At 37.2% G+C, this 17556-nt stretch overlaps 1 protein-coding gene across 6 annotated transcripts; it reads left to right on the top strand.

Annotated features, from left to right (window-relative positions):
* Positions 1-25: 25 nt before the first annotated feature.
* Positions 26-16303, top strand: LOC129212219 (receptor-interacting serine/threonine-protein kinase 2-like). 6 transcript variants are annotated; one of them, XM_054840529.1, is made up of 13 exons: positions 43-207; positions 1232-1316; positions 2674-2835; positions 5100-5253; positions 5448-5603; positions 5744-5892; positions 7669-7718; positions 8832-8993; positions 9748-9833; positions 11357-11425; positions 12208-12376; positions 13293-13445; positions 14773-16303. In XM_054840529.1, exons 2-13 carry the CDS (start codon positions 1312-1314, stop codon positions 15090-15092), a joined length of 1635 nt encoding a protein of 544 aa, XP_054696504.1. In that variant the 5' UTR covers positions 43-207; positions 1232-1311; the 3' UTR covers positions 15093-16303. The 6 variants fall into 6 exon arrangements, with proteins under 6 accessions (XP_054696502.1, XP_054696504.1, XP_054696503.1 ...); XM_054840528.1 differs by having other exon boundaries at positions 1155-1316; XM_054840531.1 differs by having other exon boundaries at positions 44-207; positions 1155-1316; positions 2670-2835.
* The last annotated feature ends 1253 nt before the right edge of the window (positions 16304-17556 follow it).

Below are 17556 nucleotides of genomic sequence, written 5' to 3'. Positions count from 1 at the left end.
GCTGTTACTAAAGAGTTACAGTTTATATATCCGACCAGGAAACTGTAGATGTTTGCAGGCAGCCAATAAAAGGAGAGATCAACAATGCAGCTGACTCACGCAGGAAAACTTGAGCTGTGTTTGAATGCAGTTCAAAACTGACTCGCGTTTGGTATCCGCAGCAGTTTCACTCCATTGTTCCATAGTTTTTATGCCCGTATTTCTGAGGTAAGTTGATATTTGTTTCCAATTTCTGTTACTGAGACATCTGAACATTAACATAATGTAGAGTTTCTCTTGTACTAAGGAAACATCTTTGTTATTAATTACTTTTTAAAATTGCCTTTAAAATTAGAAACTTGAAATAAATGTTTTTATAGCAGTCTCCCACCTGGCCCTGCCTGCCCAACTAGGGGAAGATGACAAAGTTGCCCAAGACTTTTAGTGTCTTACTAAAGATAATACCAAACCCTCTGTTGCAAAGGTCACCTTAGAAATCCTGGTTTTGTGGTTTGATACTGAGTTTTTTTAAAAGGGTCTACAAGAAAAAGTATTCAGAAGAGCAGAACTATTGAAAAAATGGCTTTGGTACCAAACTTGCAATCTAGGGGGTAGAGAGACTTTGTTATCTGTAATTCCATGATAGTACCATATGCCATGATTAGTCCCTCCAACTGTTTTAGGAATCTGGGTAGCACCCTGGATAGATAAAAGATCTCTCATTTTAGGATTAAACTCTTTTGAGGATTATCAGCAAACCACTCTAAGTCTAGGTGCGGAAACAGGTGTACAAACTCAGACACAGGGGCAATGGTGCTTGGCATGTCATGGTTTGTAACAGGGAAAGACTGAAGTGGATTTCATTTTGTTTTTAGAAAATCTCTAGTTAAATTAGGTTTTGCAAATCTAAAATAGGAGCTGATGGCTAGGTTTTATTTTTATCTAAGTAGCCAGTTAGCAAGAATTTAAAAAACTGTTACAGCTTTATTCAATTTTAAATAGAAACAGGTACTTTCAGGAAAGGTTTAGATCCTATATTCAGTGTTTGATCTTCCTTGTACTATGTTTGGAGTTGAGTAAGTTATTTTGGCTATTTAAATGATTATTTAGTATATAATAAAAATGAGACATAATCTTGCTCCTGCCAGCCTTCTGATTACCTCCTTTATGTTTAGGATTTGTAGATCTGTGTGGTCTGTCTTTGCAACTTTAAAGAATAAATGGCTCACTCTGGAAATCTATCTTCATTCAGAGCAATCTTTTCAAATTTGATGAAACTCTTAACCTGTCAGCCTCATACCATATTGGATTTATTCTTCAAGGGAACTCTAAATGAGGTACCTAAGGCAGCTATTGCTTTCAAACTACAATACTCTAACAAAAGCAAAAAAAATTCAACTGTGCTTTCTTATCAAAATCAAATACTGTTGAAGCTGAACTGGTAAATAAGCTGCTGAATTTTTATTTGCATTTTGATTGTGGTTAGATGCAAAACTGAGCTTAGTACCCCTCTATGATTGTCAACGTGCCTGCATGGCACAGCTTAGATACTGAGATTAACTGCAAATAAGTTGGCCATAAACTAGAAGTTCAGCCATGAGCACAGGCTAATTTATCTACAGGTTTTTGTTTCTATTTTAGTCATGGAGAACAAGTGATCTGCTCAGTCAGAAGACCTTCAGGCCTTCTGCATCCAAGGAGCTCTTTTTGTAGAGTCCATCTTCTGGAAGGACACAATTCACACTCAATAGTTCTTACTGGTTACTTCAAATTTTTGGCCCTGTTACTTCAGTTCCCTCATGTTTTCTTTTCTAGCCCTGGTCTACTGGACCCTGAAGGGAGTATTCCAGTTTGAGTTGTTCTGACTCACTGACCACTGATCTTGTAGTAATTCTTACCAATGGTGTTATCCCATCTGTTTTCTTTGCTTGCTCATTCTCCTCTTTCACCACTGACTTCTGGTTATTCTCTAGTTTAATGTAGCTTCACAGATGTAATTAAAAATGTTAGTCATGTAGTAACACAGTGATGCTTTGCAGAGGTTATCTCTAATCCATGTGTATTGCCATGTAATGTGTCTGAAGCATTCAGACAGCCCTATAGAGTTACATATGGACAGAGTTTTGGCCAAATTAGTGGCTGCTATAAAGGTATAGCTCTATTTAGCAGAGTTCTGCCAGCTTACAGCAGCAAGAAATTTGTCTTTTACCTTGTTTTTGCATTGATGTGTGGTGTTGTGTTAAAGATATGCAAGAATGATGCAGAACAGATTTGCATGAGTTATTGAATTGCCTTTTTTAATGAGAAGCTGGGACATTGTATTTGTCTAGCATGTAACTGTAAGATACTAGTTTGTCTACATAGTACAGTATCACTTTAAAAATCGTATCTTGTATTCTAAATAATGGCCTCACATTTCAAAGTCATCGGATGGAAATAATAATGAGCAATTAATTAGTACCTTGCAGCCTCAGATGGCAAGTTATGGTCCAGACACTCCTTTGCAATTAGTGCATTTTTCCCAGTCTTTATAAGGAAAGTCTGACACAGAGCGGTAAAAGGAAGCCTGTTGGATTAGGTTAATAGTTATTTGGGAAGTAAGGAGTGGTGCAACTTCACTGTGCTTTGGTAGTAGTGACAAAAAGTAGTCCTTAAAACTTTTTTCTTTTCTGCCATTTTTTCCCCCCAAGCCAGCCATCAAGAAATGGCCAAACCATTACCTGTAGTAGCCCAGAAAGATTTGGATAGCTTTGCCTTGATCAGGACAGGCTCAGGCTTTGCACTCAAAGCCTTTCATGCTTCTTGGAACACTCACATCTCGGTGAAGCTGCTGACAAGCCAGGACACTACAGAGAGGTATGTGTCTTATTTGGCCTACTAACCATGCAGGTGGGCAGCACAGACCCGCAGCGATGGCACCAGAATGAATGGTGGCCTGCCCAGGATCATCTGATCCCTAAACACATCTCCATTCCTAGAAATCCCAACGAGCCAAGAGGCAACTTGGAGGCACTTATACTGAGAAACAAGCTCTACATTTTTTACAAATTTTTATGAAGTAGAGCTTAATCCTGAAGTCATTAATTATCTCTACTACAGTAAGGTCTACAAACCCTGATCAGCAGTACTCAGCATGCTCTGGTATTACATGTTTCTGGAGGTCCCTGAAGAGATCTCAGTTCAATTTAGTCTAAACCAGCATGTACAGGTGAGGGAGTAGAGAGGGAGGGATAATGGTCAGGGTTACAGGGCAGTGAGATGTGTACATGTCCTAATTATAAAAATAAATGAGCTGTAACTGAGCATCAGCCTACTGACCATAAAATTCCAGTGTGTGACAAAAACACGGAAAGTTTTCAAGAATAAACACAAGCTACTTCTGGTGAAGCAAGACCAAAGCATTTTGGGGAATGCATTGACCTGACTGTTTATCAAAAAGAAGTCTGATGTGCATCTACAGACTAGTTACTCTTGTTAACAGAGAACACTGCCATTCAAGTGGCTTTTGTTAAAAGTCAAATACAAAAGTGTCCCACTCTAATACATAGTGTTTAATTTCTTCCATTATGAAGGCAGGGGAGGAAAAAACCCAGTATTTCATACAAATATTTTTAAATTGACAGTTTAAATTGTCAGTGATACTTTAACCACCAAATGCTGCCAGAATTTGGGAACACTTAAAAATTTTAAGGATTTTTCGAAGGGGCGAGGGGCTTGTTTTTTAGACAATAGAAGTCCAGCAGTTTTGTAATCGGAACCAACATTGTTTGGTAGCTTGTTTAAAGAAAAAAGTTTCCTCTGTTCCCTGTCCACACATTATTTAAATTAAACCCCAAACCAAAATAGCTGAAGTTACAGAAACTAACATTTTACTTTGTTTTGAATTTAACATGCTATCCTGATTTGGCATCTTCTCACTCAAACTTGCTCCCTAAAACGAAAGCTGCTGTTCTGCTTTTCTCTTTCTACTGTTCTCATGTCTTGTTTACACTACATGGTGTATAGGAAAGATGGGAAAATACTGTGTTTTACTCCAGCTGCAAAGTGTTTAACTGTGTGATGATGATAAATACTTATATTTGTGGAAGTAAGTGTTAAAACAGGTGAGGCTGTGAATTACTTCTAGTGATTAGTTTACAGGCTTGTGAGTCAACACAGTAAATATGAGAAACTGAAGTATCCATGTAAAGGCTGGTTAGAATAATGAGAATGAGCTCCAGGTCTGTTGAAATCAACTGAATTTTGAATGAATTTCAATGAATTTTCAGCTCACAAGAGTGGAAATAATCAGATCTTTAAAATCAAACATCCAATTAATGAACCTCTAGCAGAAGTTATTTCCATGAAAATGCACAATTGAATTGACAGTTCAGTGTTTTCTGTGCATGAAGAAGTAACTGTCTGAAGTCTTTAGATGAGAAAACTTTATTCTGATGATGATGATCAAAGCAAAGCTTTGTTATTCTCTGTAAATAAACTGTTTGGATTCAGGTCTACAATCCAGCCACAGTCGAGCTTGAATCAAATTTGACAAAGTCACTAGAGTGGTACTAGTTACATCAAATCTGAATTTGGCTTCACTTTTTTATCATGCTATGACATCATATATTACTTATATAACATGGTCCCATTAGATAAGCATGGAAGATCATAATTTGTAGTAAATGTGGATCTCACTAATAGCAAAAGTGTACAATACAAGTTCTTTGGAACAGTGAGGGGGGGGGGAAAACTTGATTTTTCTTAATCTAGCATTTCATATAATTCAGCTTTCTCCTGCCTTTGCACTTTAATCCTGCTTTAAACTGTGCTCTTAGGTTCATACTAAAGCATCCAGAGGTCTTTCATGTTATATTAGAAAAAAAACCCTACACAAGGGATTGCTTTATTTTCTTAGAATTGTTTGGAAGCTGATATAACCAACCTGCAGCAGGCGGGTTGGAACTAGATGATCTTTAAGGTCCCTTCCAGCCCAAACTATTCCATGATTCTATGATAATTGGTTTTATTGATAGAATTATATGAGCTTGTGTTCAACCATATGGTTATCTCTCACTTCCATATCCTACACTATCTCACCTCTAGCTAAAATTCCCTCTAACCCTTGCTGGTTTTTACAGGGAATGGAAGTTGCTACTTCAGGATATAGCAAATGTCAGACACTGTGAGTCTGAACGTCTCCTGCCTTCTCTTGGGATTTACCAGTACCATGGACTCGTGGGGATAGTGACTGAATGGATGAACAATGGATCCCTCCACTCGTTCATCCATGAGGTATGTAAAAAGTCATCTTTTATGTGACAAAATTACAAGGTCAGTCAAAAGAGAACAATCAGCATGTAAATTATGGAGAGCAGTCACAGTCAATCTGTTCTTTAGCTTCTGTATTGTACTTCTGTTTACTGTCAAGTGAATATGTGAATGGTAACAATTTCACACTACTAAAACCTGTGTTTTGTGTTACTTAGCATCAACTGTACCCAGAACTTCCATTTCCCTTACTCATAAGGATCCTGTTGGATGTGGCTGAAGGGCTGCATCACCTTCACAGCCTCGAACCTGCTTTCTGCCACTGCAGCCTGAAACCTTCCAATGTGCTTTTGGATATGCAGTACAGAGCCAAGGTAGGAGCTTCTACTCTTAGCCTATTAATGTAAAATCCAGTGATTGTCCTGTTGTGCATATATTTATCCTAATAGTCAACATTTAATACCAAGTCTTGAGGTATTATTACTAAAATTTACTATTTCTTCTATCTCTGCAGATATCAGATTATGGTCTACCCAACTGGAGGAAACAACAACTGCGGTCAGACCTGCAGAACTGCAATCAGAGAAACTGCCAGGATTTAGTGTACCTCCCTCCTGAAATACTTGAAGGAGGCCTTCCTTCCCAGGAAGGTGATATTTACAGGTGAATGGGATTTCTAAGGGCATGTCATACCTAGTCCTTGCTACATTCTACAATGTTGCCAAAATACTTATTTCAAAGTAAAAATGCCAGACCTACATAATGCAGTAGGATAGTATTCCACAAGGCCAATTATAGCAGTGAATTAAATTTGAAATACCACATATTTGGTGAATAATATACCAAGGTTAAGAATTGTTGTCAGTTTGTTATATAAATATTTAAATAATGGACCTAAATGTTTTGAAAGTGTAACATAGCAGTCAAAACTTTTTCATGTACATTTAGAAACCTAGTAACTACAATTCACATAGTTTCTATAGCTTTAGTATCAGGAAGAACTATTGATGCCTAGATGAGGCCCAGGTAAAAATAAGACCTTTCTCTCAACATTGTCCTATGGAATCTCTGCTGGAATAACTCACTGAGCCACTCAAGCATTCATACTTTAACTAAGGTGATTTATACAAAGGAGGAAGATTACCTACTGCCACACGTCCCTTTTGGATATATTACATGCTTTGTAGTTATTGCAATAAATGAGACAACCTCAAATTGCAACTGTTGTCTGTATGGACATTCATCTTTACAATCAGCATACAGAGCCTGTGGACTAACATTATAAATAAATTTTAAGCATGGCCACTTTCCTGTGCTCAGAGCTTTTATGGAGGCAACAAATTTAAACTCCTGCTTTATTGTCACAGAGACAGGCTCTAAAACAAGTCAATTAATGCATACACTTGAGAAGACCTATAAATGATGTGACTAATCTGATATTGTTCACAAACACAAGATTTTTGCGCAGGAAGAGCAGCGACTTACTTTCAGGGGGCATAATTCATCTTCCACCATGTTATTCTTACATAATTTTAGGTGCTCAGCTGTGACTTGGTGCATGTTAGATGCATGACTAGACAGTGGTGCAACAGAAAACAAGTGTCATATGAGATATTACTGAAGTACATGTGACATGTATGTCCACATTACATTAATGCTTTCCTAGAAGGTATTAAAGTACAAGCACTTTCAGATTTTATGTGGAAATAAGGCAGAAGAGGGGTTCTTTTAAACACTGTGACTCAGCACTACAGTAAGATATAAGTCAGCAGATAAGTTTATCCTAGAACTGCTTCTTCCCCTTTTGATCGCCTTCTGACTCATCCATAGCCTGCTTTCTCTCTTCCAGCACCCTCCTTGCTTCTGCCTCTGGTTTTGCAGATTGAGATTTCTATCAAAAACCTGTATTTTATACCATCTGAGTTGTGGGTTATGTATGTAGAACTATCACTGGAATACTTCCTAGGATGTTAGAAAAGGAAAAAGGTATTTGGAGTGCCATCAAAATTTGCTGGAAAAAAACAGACATGCAGTGGGTCAGAAACAAGTTTTGGGTAGGTTAACTGATGTGCTTGTCAGTACCTGCTGAAAAGTCCAGCTCTCAGTTGCTATTTAAGTTACTTGAATACAAACAAAAAATGATAGAACAGAAGTTTCTGAAATTCATGAGAGCAAACAGAGATAAAGGTGGTAACCTGAAATGTAATTCTAATTGATCCTATGTTTTTAAAAAACCTTAAATTTAATTCTAACTGATTTGAAAACTGAAACTTAATAATGCAGGAAAAAGGACCTCATCAAATTAAGAAAAAACTTGCATAGACTTTGTCTTGGAAAAAACCTCTCTCTTAAACCAATAAACTTGCTTTTGGAAATGAGAACATAGATACAGATTACAAACTAATGAATGGTCTTTTGCTGTTCTTTGCTTTTCCCCAGTTTTGGAATACTGTGTTGGGAGAGCCTAAGCAGACGGAAACCTTTTGAAGGTATTTATCTCTGTTGTTCATGGCAGACTTTGTGTTGCCCTAGTCTTTTTCACAAATTCCCTTATTGTAGGAAAATTATGATGCAAACAGCACTGTCTTTTCAGATGTCCCTTTGCCTTTTGTTACTTGTTAAAGCACATAGCTCTATGGGATGTACAGACTAGAATCCCTCAACAAATCCTCAGTGTTTCCAAAGAAGCTGATCTTTCTGCAGGGGAAAGGTGTAGCTTCTTAACCCGCTTGTATCATCTCTGTGCTTGCTGAAGCACTCTGTTACCAAGTTGGGTTTTTAGCTTACCTTTAGTGAAAAAGAATACCACTTTAGAATTACAACTGTAAAATATAAAATCAGGGAACAAGCAAGCAGTTAATTGGATGAGCAGAATGCTCATTTTTAAAGTTGCCATGAGTTTCAAATCCTGATCAAGAAATGCCAGTTGATCCTGAATTCTCTTAAGCAAGCAGGGAATCTTACTTTCTTAGATGAAAGTATAAACAGTTTTAAAGAACTTAGTTTGCAAAGTGTTGTATAATAATTGTCACAGTCTAGGAACAATCAATTTTTCATGGAGGTGGAGATCACTGAAAGGCTTCTTTGCTATTGGCTCTGTTCTGCATGGCAAAACAGAAGGACTCCTGCATTTTACAGGCTGAGGACCTTTTAGAAATACTGCATAGAATAGTATCTTAATGTTCATACAGCTTATGGCTGCCATCTTCTGGCTGCCCAAAGTAGATTTTTTTTTTTGCACAACAGGAATTACATTCTTATAATGAAGGTGTAAGGCTTTATATAAAACTCTGCTCTAGAATATACCCATAAAAATTACATGTACACCTGAGATATCTGAGTGTAGTTTACAATGCATATATACATAGCTATTTCTGACCTATTATTTGGGAAAAGTTCTTCATTCTGATATGGCCTGTTGCAATAAATAGCTATGGTTATTGTTAAAGGTTAGCACATCTATTTACAAGGCTGTTCTTATTTTTGCTTTTAAAAGCACTCTTTATGTTAAAATATACAAAATAACTTGTGCTGAATATAATTTTAAGAGAGTTCTGAGGTATTTAATGTTTTTTGCAGTGACATCTTCCTATAAATTGTAGGTCAGACAACCCTGCTGGAAGTTTTGACAGGCATCTGCAGCAGTTTGCGGCCTGGCATTTCAGAAAAGTTTATACCAAGCAATTTGCCTGAAAGGAACAGACTGTTGCACCTTATTGCTCTGTGCTGGCATCAAGAACCAGACTGCAGACCACATACTGCAGGTAACATTCAGGATTTGCTTTCTTTGCAGGATTTGTAATGGAGATACTCTTGCTGGGAACATTGCTCCAGCACTCTAAATCAATGACAGAACATCTGATGTGGAAAGCAAAGTCATCTTCAGATTATCAGAGTACTGTAGATGGTTTTTCTAACTGAAGCTGCCTACCAGAGGTGACATACTTATCTCCAAAATTGTGTTTGGTATAAAGTAAAAGTGAGTACCAATAAAGGAAGGGATATTGTCAGCTATATATACACCATATCAACCTGTCTTGATTGCAATGTGTAACCAGCTCCCTTTTGAAGTGTGTAATCATTGTTTACTTTAGTGGAACTGTTATGTTTATCCTCTGTTTCTAAAAAGATAGCCAAGAAATGTTAAAATTGTGATATTTGAGCACTCTTGAGCAAATTTGCAGAGTTGAAATTTGCAAGTGCTGAGGAAGCAATTTGCATATTGCTTTATTGTGATAGATTTATACAGTCATGTATGAAGCTTTTGCAAATAAGTCCACTACACCTGTACAAATATTTAAGAAAATGTGACTTTAATATGACTGTAACCATTCTTTAAAATCAGTTCAATAAGGAAACCAAGTGGAGATATGAAGTGGAAGTTGTACTACACCAATTTTGTATAGTTCATCTAGCTATTCAACATAACAGTAAAGTTAGTTGCAATACATTGAAGCCTAAATATACACACACTTTCATATGCAATGTGGTATTTAAAATGCTTTATTCTCCCTACAGAATGCGTAGACCTTCTAAATGGAATTTTGACTACTATAAATAAGGAGGCAATTTCCACTGCAATCTACAATCTGATGGATGCAAAGGTTAGTGCAAAATTAAGTTTTGTTCTCCTACAAGGACATTACCTGATTCTTTCAATTGTAATCTTTCAATTGAAGTGTGGCTCAAAACCGAGACAGGTTTTGTCTTCACTTTTATTGGACATGCCAGAGAGCTCGAGGGTACCCTTTGGCACTTTGAGTTAATTCAGGAATTGTAGAAAATAGATATTGTGAGGTTCTCTAGAAACCATGTCAACTGCTACCTGCGATTATAAAAATGATAGCTTCTTTCTAGTCACCAGCTGTAGTCAGTCTGATAAACCCACGTGAGTGAGAACAAGTAGCAGCTTCAAGTGGATCAGATTAGGGCTAGAACCAAGGCCAATTTTTGTTGTTCGTACTGGTAAGAAATTTATTCCAAGACCTGGACACCGCTAGTACCTGCTGCAGCAATACTAGTATCAGCGCTTTTTTTTGTATGCTTCACTGCTTCTAAATTGATGTGCTTCAGACAGAAGACACTGCTTGTCCTAGGGTCTGAGAGGGTTCTCTGATACCACAGGAATGGATGGGGATCAGCCAACAGCTGAGGCATACAGCTAACTCCATATATGTCTGCGTTGCCATGGGAAATCTGGCACAAAGCTGACTGCCACAAATATAACTATATCCTATCTAGCTAACTTGGATAGTCAGAGTGGGGAAACTAGTGACACATGCCTCAGTCTTTGAACAAGTATTCTGACTCCATCTGGATTTACACAATCCATGCGGTGGTGTTGGTTTTATTGCTGGGTTTACGTTAATGGATGCTGGATTATTTCTACAAGTTTTAATCACATTCTGGGATTAAAACCCAGACTTGATCAATGTTTTAATAGGTGGCATAGTTATAGTCCAAGTAATTTTACTACTACTGAGGTTTATTTAGGATTGTACGGCCAAATATTCCATAATCTAATGCTCTGATCTCCCTTGAGCAAAGTTTTTTATTTTTCTATTTGCTAGATTAGCAAAGAGCACTATTTATTATTCAAAAAACTGAACTGATAATATGTCCAGAATGACTGTGAAAATGCTACTGGAGATTCCTGAAAATGGATTGATTAATAAGTGTTGAAGTATATAAATTTAAAAAAATAGTTGAAAAAATCTGCTACAGATGTACAAAATGGAAAAAGTTACAAGTATTGACACATCCTTATTGCAAGCAGTTTGGCATACTAAAAACAGGACAGCCCTGCTGTTTGGATACTTGAAGGAAAACATGCTATAGCTAGCCCAGTATCTCTCAACACAGGGCTATTCTCACCTTCCCCTGCATGATTCAAAACTGGATTAAAAAATATATTTGAAACAGCAGAAACAGTACCAAGGTAGAGTTGTCGGATTCTATGCTACTAACATGTGCTAAAATGCAGAATTACTCTGTGCCATTCAATATCACTGTATATCAGCTTACCTGATAGTATAATATATATTGTCAGTACAAATTCTTGCTCCTGACAACTGAATTGAACAAACCATATGTATACTTACTAGAGTTACTGTGCTATTTTTTCCAGGAGGCAGCACTTAATGCATGCAAAGGTTCAGAAATATACACACTGCAGACAGGCATATGCAATTCGGAGGTGAGTACATGGCACACATCTAAGAGTCTTACAAGAATACTTCATAAGCTGCTTGTTTCTCCTGCCAGCCCTGACAATGCATAGTAACGCCGCAGGGCAAAATGTCCCTAACCCCTTTTGTCCCTAATGATAACTCCATCCAGTTAACCAACAAAACCAGTTTTACCTTCTTCCAAGCAGCTGACTCTGATGTTGCTCTTGCAAAAACAATCTTCTCCACACAAGAGTTGCTTTGAACCTCTCCTCCTTGAAGAGGTCCTAATGAAATGGCAAAAATCTAACCTTTCTTGTAGTGTTTACAATATGGTGGCTAGAAAAAGTCCTAGGCTGAATTCTAGCATTTGCAACCAATTTTCTTAGAGCAAGGCCAACTGCTTTGTGATAACTCCAAAATACAGTTAACTGCCACTTTCAAAGTGATTTTGGCATTTGTGGCAGGCCTGCCAATACTGAAAGATAGAGATAGAACTGAAGCTCACATGCCTGGGTCAGCATGAGCTTTAAACAGCTCAAGTTCTAGTGATACCACAGCTGCTGGCAGCCCAGGCTGCAGAAGCAAGCTAGGACTGCAGTAAACCCTAGGACAGTTAACCTATGGATCTGTGCTGCCACAGTGACCCAAGGTAACTACCTAACATTGAGTTAACTATGTCTGTAGGCTAAACAGCTGCATACCTGCCCTGCACTACTGCCTTATATTCCAAGAGAAAACTGCTTATAAAAGGTTTTGGAATAAAAGTTTCCAAGAAGATAATTCTTCTCTATTTTGATCTTCTTTTCAGATCATCTGTCCACCAAAACCCAACCGTGTAATCAGCAAGAAAATTCCTTTTGTAGTGCCAAGCTTGTCAACTATTCTACTTGATAGCACTGCAAATAATGCAGGAACAGAAAATGTTCTTGAGACGGATCTGTCAAATACTATCCTACAGAACACAACAACAAAGAAAGGTCTCTATCAGTTCCACCTAATCTAAAGAAAGGATAAATATTACCAGTTGTTCCATATCCACATGTTATTTTGAAAGTGAAACTATCTGTTCTCAGGGTACAGCTGTGTCCTCTACTGGTACCATCTGAAGTGCAAGTTCACTGCAGAAAACCAGAGATGCCATGATATATCTTCTGATTAAGTGTATAGATTTTTTTGGCTAAAAATAATACATTTTAGAACCCTGACCTGTAATATACAGCTCTTTCCCTTGCACATCAAATATTGCCGGTTGCTTTTGACAGAACAAGTCCTTCCTGGAAACCACTACTGCAGTTTCTATTGCCATGTGACACCATGAATAACTATTTTTCTGTCATCTGCTAATGAAAAAAGGAAATACATTTTCAAAAATGTGTCTCCATATGTCCTGTATCTCCAGGAACATGGGAATGATTCCTGGTAATCACCATTCCTATATAAATAACTTCCTTTGCCTTTCCAATGGGGATTTGTTCTGTCAAAGTGTTTAAACTTGTGTCAAGAAGTGATGTATTTCCTTAAAAGCTTTTTCTATGCTCCTTATGCCTGTGGATATAAAAGACAGGAAATCAATTCACTTATACCAACATCTGCATTTCCAAGCATTTTAGTTCTGATCAATAGCTGTCAGACTTAAGGACAGCATAGAATGTTCCATAAGTTCAGAAACAAATTCCTACAGACAGTTTGAAAAAGTCAGAAGTGTGAAGTAATATATGCCAAAATCTTCCTAGGAATAATGATGTATTAACAAGGGCCTAAAGAACTGCTGGTAATAAGTAAGCGCGCTTGAGTTAGTTTTCACTTTAGTTCCAGTCTTCTGCAGTGGCTGACATACATATAATGCTCTGTTGTTCAATTTAAGGGTCTCATCTTATCTTAAATTTTTTCTAGGTTACCCAGGCTCTGACAGTAGAAAATCAAATTCCTTTTGCACAATTCCTTTACCTGGTTCAACTGGAGGCAAAGAAAGCAGTCAGCCTAAGGACCCACCACTGGCTTTTAAGCACAGACCACAACCTGTGTACCTTGAACAAGCAGTGACAGGTAATACCCCATTTCCAGTTTGAGGTGGCAATAATCTCCTTGGCCAAATCTTAGTGATTAAATTGTTTAAAGTTTGAAGGACAAAGATCTCTCTAAATTTTGTGCACACTTTTAGGTATTTAGTGTAATAACTCCTCCAAACTTGATACAAATGTCTCATGAGTCTATTTGTGTATAGTTACTCCTGTGTTCTCAGATATTCAGGCACTGGTCATTGAGAACATGGCTTGATCTTTTCCAGGGTCATACTCAGCCTGAGAACAGTTCTGAAAAGACTGTAATAAAAATACAGAAAATATAGCACACATTGAATGTGATAGACATTAGCTGTTTAAGTCTGGAAATTTTTTTATTATTTTAAGCTGTGTATTTTAGACCTCTACAAAAGTAGCTATTGACTACAGAAACAGGTGATTAGGAGGAGGGGGGACCATTCATTTCCTTACATAGCCTCAGTTCTTCCTACTGGACAGAGGCAGAAAAGGCTAGCTTCTGATTTTGAAGCCTGCCTCTGCCTGTAGGTGAAACTTTGAGCTTTTTTGCTAACTTTCTGCAAGCTGGCCTATGACAGTTCTCACATCTAGCTAGCCATCCTTCTCCACTTCAATTTACTTCCAAGTGATGATGTAATTTCTGGATAAATCAACAGGCTAGTTCGTGCAGGAAGAGTTCATCACAGAACTCTACTGGCAACAATCAGAAATCAGAATGAGAGAGGCATATTCTCCAAAGCAACAATGGCTTTTGGTTATTAATTTTCTCTCAGTGTATGGTATTTACTGCACACTAAAAACCTTAATGTCAGTACTAAGTTTTCTAATAAGTTTGTGAAAAGAGTCAGAACCCAAAGCTCTTGATCATTTTTCCAAGAGTATTACTTTTGTTACTAGTTTGGCTTTGACATATACCCAAACTCCCAGTTTCACAATACATATTTCAAACAGGCCTACTACCCTGAACTACCTGTTATCTGTTCTTCACTTTCTATAGGACAAAGTTTTCTCCTCTATGTTGAGCCAAGCTGCTTTGCATAAATTTTGATACAGGTGCTAGATGAACAAAGTGAGACCTTAAATTCTCCTCCCCTTACACAATCTGAGCACTTAATAATGTTTAGAAACACTTATTTTCTGTAATCTGATCTTCGTGAGTTTTAAACAAAAGATGAAAATGCATTGGACTAGTTTTGAACAAAGAATGCAAACAAACTAACTCTTCCTACTCTTTTACTGAGTTTATATTTCTGATGTTGATACTATCACTTGCTAACAACTTCTGGAAGAAAAGAGCACTTAGTTTATATAATTTTGTTTCCTTTTCACTCAAGATCCTTGCTGCAAAGGAAACTGTTGTCAAGTACTAGCCTGCCAGAGACAGACTATACTGAGCTGCATGACAGAAGGACGCCTCAACCACATCCTAGATGTCCTTCGTTCACAGCAAATATTGTCCCGAATGGATTATGAAACAATTACTTCTTACCCCACAGTGACTGGCCGTGCTCGGGCATTGTTGGACACTTGCCTTTGCCTTGGAGAGAGAGCAGCACAAGTTGTAGTGACTGTACTTTCAATGACCAAATGTAGTCCTCTGGGACGAGGCAGCCACTGCCCAGACTGTCCTTCCAAGGTAAATAGGCTGCTGTGACTTATATTTTGCAGTTTGTTACATGGATCAGATCACCAGTAACTTGGAAGGGCAATGAATCATGTTAATTCCACATAACCAATTGACTGTAGTCACTCCTTCCTACAGCCTATGATTTTAGTTCTCCAGAGGAAAAAGCTAACTGGATTAAAAGGTCAAATCAACCACTGCCTGCAGAAATTACCAAGACTAGTGTAACACATCCTACTTTGGACCTCAGAGATGGGAGGAGTGCAATGTGTGCCAGAGCAAATGTAGTTCAAGTCAGATGACACTTTATTTCCTTGATTCTTTTTTCTAGAAGGGAGGAAAATAGACCATGACTTTTTGGAGGTCACACTATGGAAGAACAGCTGTTACTAAATCCTTCCAAATAAGGATAGCAAACAACAGGGTACTGGATGAGGAGAAAAAAAATTACTGCTTTTCACTGAGCTCATATCTGAGCCAGCTGTTAGAGTGAAAGGCTTAAGAGAATCAAGAAATATTTCTTTAACAGGGCCTTCAGTAAGACTTGGAAATTTTATATTACACATATAAATTATTTTATTTTCACTCACAAATGGTCATATGCTCTCAAAACAGGGCACTAATAGCATCATTTTGGAGAGGTGGGGCTTAAAGTATTTACTAAATGCAAAAATGTTAATACCTTACATCCATGTAGTTCTCCAAGTATGTCTGCAGTTCAAATGTAAAATTAAACCAGGAAGTAGAGGTACCAAGCTGATCATTTTGAAATGACGGTTCTGCTGAACTGTGAAGGAAAGTAGTAAGATTATTTTAGTTATAATTAAAATGAGGCTATATAAGATGCTGGTTTTTTGAAGGCACAGTGGGATTCCTTCAAGCTTCATGGCACTGGATTAACATAACTTGTTGACAATCTACAAGTATTTCAAATGTAAACCCATGTTACTCTGTTTCCCTATGTTGCATTTGTTCTCTCTGCAGTTTCAAACTGCTTGTTGAATTCAGCAGTTTGGCAGATTGCAATTTTAAATACAGTGATGATGTGTCTTCTAGGCACATCTAACATAGAAGAAATTTGTTATCACATACTACAATGCTGCTGGAACCACAAATATATTTTTTACGTAAATTCATTAAGCTTTAAGACTGCCTTGAAATAGTATATTGTCACAATTAAAAGCAATGTCTATCAGAATGTGTTGAAAATAGTTCTGCCTATTAAAGGAGCTAAACATCTACTTCACTGTTGATTTTTTTTTTTTTAATCTACACTTTAAATGGAAACTTTCAACAGAGTAGATCAGCCTCTGCTAAAAAAGGATGTCTTGCTTGTGAGGAACAGAACTGCTGTCATGGTGTTTTGCCTGTTTAGAAGGCATAAAATGATGAGAGTAAGATAATCATTCACCTGTGAGAAATATTTACAGACTTCTAAGAGGGGAAACTGGCAATATTGTTGAAACTTAATTATCAGCTTTCAAAAATTATTCCATTCAGTTGTTCTGCTGGACGGTTTATACTTCTATGAAAGATGTGCCAGCTGGCAGGCTATGCTGATTTTTGTCATGTTTTTGACATAGACACAGTTTTGGCCCTTTTCTTGAAACAGTTGCCTCCTTGAGAATATAATCTGATGCCAGACCTAATCCCAGTCTTAACTGTTAATTGCAGAACTGGCATGAAATCAGTGGGAGCACAAGTTATCTGTTTTTTCCAGACAGATTTTTGTTCTCCTTGTATTTAGCTTTCCAATTTAAGTATTTGTAATAGGATGTGACGTTAGAGTTAATTACTATCATGCTTATCCAAATTTTAAAAGAATAACCCAAAAAAACTTGTAACCAATTACAAAACAAAGTCCAATTTGTTACTTCATGTTCAAAAGACCCTTTGTTATTTAACAATTAACTCTATCCACAGTCAGATTTTTGCCACCTTGCTCAAATGAAATCAATGCATAAGTTTGACCTTTTTTAATTGATATTTTGGCTAAAAGCATTGTCATAACTAGCTATTCTACTGCCAAAGTCTTGCTATAAACACACTTAAGTTGATCTAGCCACATGCATAATTTCCTCAAAATTCTCCCTTGTATAATATAAATATTTAAATTTTGTGGTTCATTGATGTTGCAGCTGTTGGGAATTGTGGTATTTTGAAGGGATGCTACTAGTTTATTGAAATGAAACTGCTGTTGATATAAAAACTTTTGATACAGAACTAGAACACAGTGACCTGAAATTAGCATAATTTCATTTTGTCTTACCAAAAAGACATACTCTTATAAGGCCTATAATGTTTTGGCAATGTAACAAAGACTTTAACGTAATGTGTTAATCACTGATGTGAAATATCAAACTGCTCAAAGCTTATGGTATTCTGCTTGTACCCAACTAGTTCATCAGCTAAGATTTCTATTGTCCTTGCCCTCTGTGTTCTGCAGTTCTTTATCACAAAGCCATATAGAATAAATGACACTGAGCAAGAGTAA

Source organism: Grus americana, chromosome 13, assembly GCF_028858705.1.
Source record: "Grus americana isolate bGruAme1 chromosome 13, bGruAme1.mat, whole genome shotgun sequence".
Lineage (NCBI taxonomy): Eukaryota > Metazoa > Chordata > Aves > Gruiformes > Gruidae > Grus > Grus americana.
The sequence above is the reverse complement of the archived record's forward strand: the minus strand, read 5'-3'. Positions and strand labels throughout refer to the sequence as shown.

Excerpts from the sequence above, each read along its gene's own strand:
- LOC129212219 (XM_054840527.1), top strand. The coding sequence starts at position 125 with ATGCAGTTCAAAACTGACTCGCGTTTGGTATCCGCAGCAGTTTCACTC. Across the intron at positions 5,893-7,668 it reads CAGGAAGGTGATATTTACAG|TTTTGGAATACTGTGTTGGG; the intron begins GTGAATGGGATT and ends GCTTTTCCCCAG. Across the intron at positions 11,426-12,207 it reads CAGGCATATGCAATTCGGAG|ATCATCTGTCCACCAAAACC; the intron begins GTGAGTACATGG and ends TCTTCTTTTCAG.